At 19.8% G+C, this 2,174-nt stretch overlaps 1 protein-coding gene across 1 annotated transcript; it reads left to right on the plus strand.

Moving 5' to 3' along the window:
* Window positions 1-305: 305 nt before the first annotated feature.
* On the plus strand, window positions 306-1,796 carry PF3D7_0830600 (Plasmodium exported protein (PHISTc), unknown function; the record flags this gene model as incomplete). Its single annotated transcript, XM_001349189.1, has 2 exons — window positions 306-455; window positions 576-1,796. The coding sequence occupies 2 exons, from the start codon at window positions 306-308 to the stop codon at window positions 1,794-1,796; spliced, it is 1,371 nt and encodes a 456-aa protein (XP_001349225.1).
* Window positions 1,797-2,174: the final 378 nt, after the last annotated feature.

The following is a 2,174-nucleotide window of genomic DNA, read 5'->3' on the forward strand; positions in this document are numbered from 1 at the left end:
AATCCGATAAAATTTTGATATATTATATATTTTCTTTTAAGTAGTAATATTAGTTTGTTACATATATATATATATATATATATTATTTTTTATTTTTTTTTTTTCTTAAAAAAGAATATAGTAACCATAATATAATACATAATATATGAAATATTATATATTATTATTTTTTGTTGTATTTTATTTATATTTTAATATATATATAAAAAAAAAACACGAATATATATATATATATATATATATATATATATATTTCTTTTAATACATAATAATTATATAGATATATTCCGATAGATCTGTTAAATATGGAATATTTAAAAAAGACTTTATTTATTTCTGAGAAAAATAAGTTATGGATGAAAAAAGAGCGTCAGTATAAAAAGTACCGTTCAAGGAATTATATAGGATATAGATGTCTTATTGTATCTTTATTAATTTTTTACTTGATAATACAGGTATAGTAATAATAATAATAATACGAACATACATATATACACATATATATATTAATTCATTAGTGTGAATTTATTTATTATGTGAATTTTATTTTATTTTATTTTATTTTATTTTTATAGTTGAGTTATGATAATTTTGGTGAAAATACTTATAATAGTAATGATTCAATTATCAGGAATAGAGATAGTAGAATTTTATACGAATTTTTATCTAATTCTTATGAATACGATCATTATAATGATTATGTAAATGTAGAAGAGTTTAATGATTTTTCTAATGATATATTAGAAGACTTTAGCTCAATTTCGAATAACGTAAATGATTATGGTTATGATAATTTAGATGAAAATGTTAATTTAATGTCCTTTATTGAAGTAACAGAAGTATTAAATGATGGTCAAAATACACCACCCGAAAGTAACGTAGATTATGTTGTAAGTGAATTGAACGACGATATTATTGATGAAGAAGAAGATAAACGACTTAAGGAAGCATATGAAAGAATATTAAGGAAAAGACGTGGAATTTCAGGAAGGCATCCATATCATATATTAACAAGTAGTTGTAATGAGTTTAATTCAAATAACATAATAAACGAAGAGGAATTAGATCATGTTGAATTAATACAAAATGAAATGGATTCTGATTCATATAATGTATTAACAGAAGAAGATGTACAAAATATTAATTCGTCATATAATAATGAAGAACTTAATAATAATAATAATAATAATATTAGATCAACAAGTGAGAATAATGTTAATACGTATGAATTACCTAATGGAGAATTACATAATAATTCTGATAGATTAAATGGTGCAGATGTAGTAAATATGAACTTATATTTTAATGGAGATGTGTATAGTTCACTTGAGAATTTAGAAGAAACGGTAGAAACAAGAAATGAAGAAGATGAAGATAACGAAGATGATGAAGAAGAATTTGAAAAGATGTTAAATGAATTAAAAAATAATGGAACACTTGGTGAAACATGTAGAATATGGAATAAATTGTGTTTTATTGAAAATAAGAAATTTTATAATATGCAAATGAAATTATGGAATTTTTGCGAAATATTAGCATTTGAATATAAAATACCTCAAAGTACTTTAGCAAATGAATGGAAAAAAATTGTTACTTATACAAATGAAGAATTGATTCAACATAATTTAACTAATATTTCGGATTTTAATACTTTAGTATTTAATAAAATATATGACGCACTGGATTTTATAGAATTCATAAAACACAAAAGAGAATCATGGAAACAATTTAGAGAAAGTGAAGAACCTGTATGGAAAAACACACTCGAAAAAAATTTTAAAAATTATGTACAATAAAAGGTGGAAATATCTTATGCTATGGTAATTATATAGGTATAAAATGAACAGAATGAATATATAAAAAAAAAAAAAAAAAAAAAAAATAAAAAAAAAAAAATAAATAATAAAAAAATAAAAAAAAAATAAAAAAAAAAAAATAAATAATAAAAAAATAAAAAAAAAATAAAAATAAAACATAATTAAATTTAAAGTAAAATATTATGGCAATATGTTATTCATAAGATTTGCCAATATTCACATATATATATATATTTATTTATACGTTTTACCAATTTCATTAGTACAGTAATTTATATCTTTTAATGTGAATAATATTAATCCTAGTGTACATTAATTTATATGTATAGCACTAGTTTATAAAGCAGTCAAAAAAAA

This window comes from Plasmodium falciparum (genome assembly GCF_000002765.6).
Source record: "Plasmodium falciparum 3D7 genome assembly, chromosome: 8".
In the NCBI taxonomy this organism is placed as follows: domain Eukaryota; phylum Apicomplexa; class Aconoidasida; order Haemosporida; family Plasmodiidae; genus Plasmodium; species Plasmodium falciparum.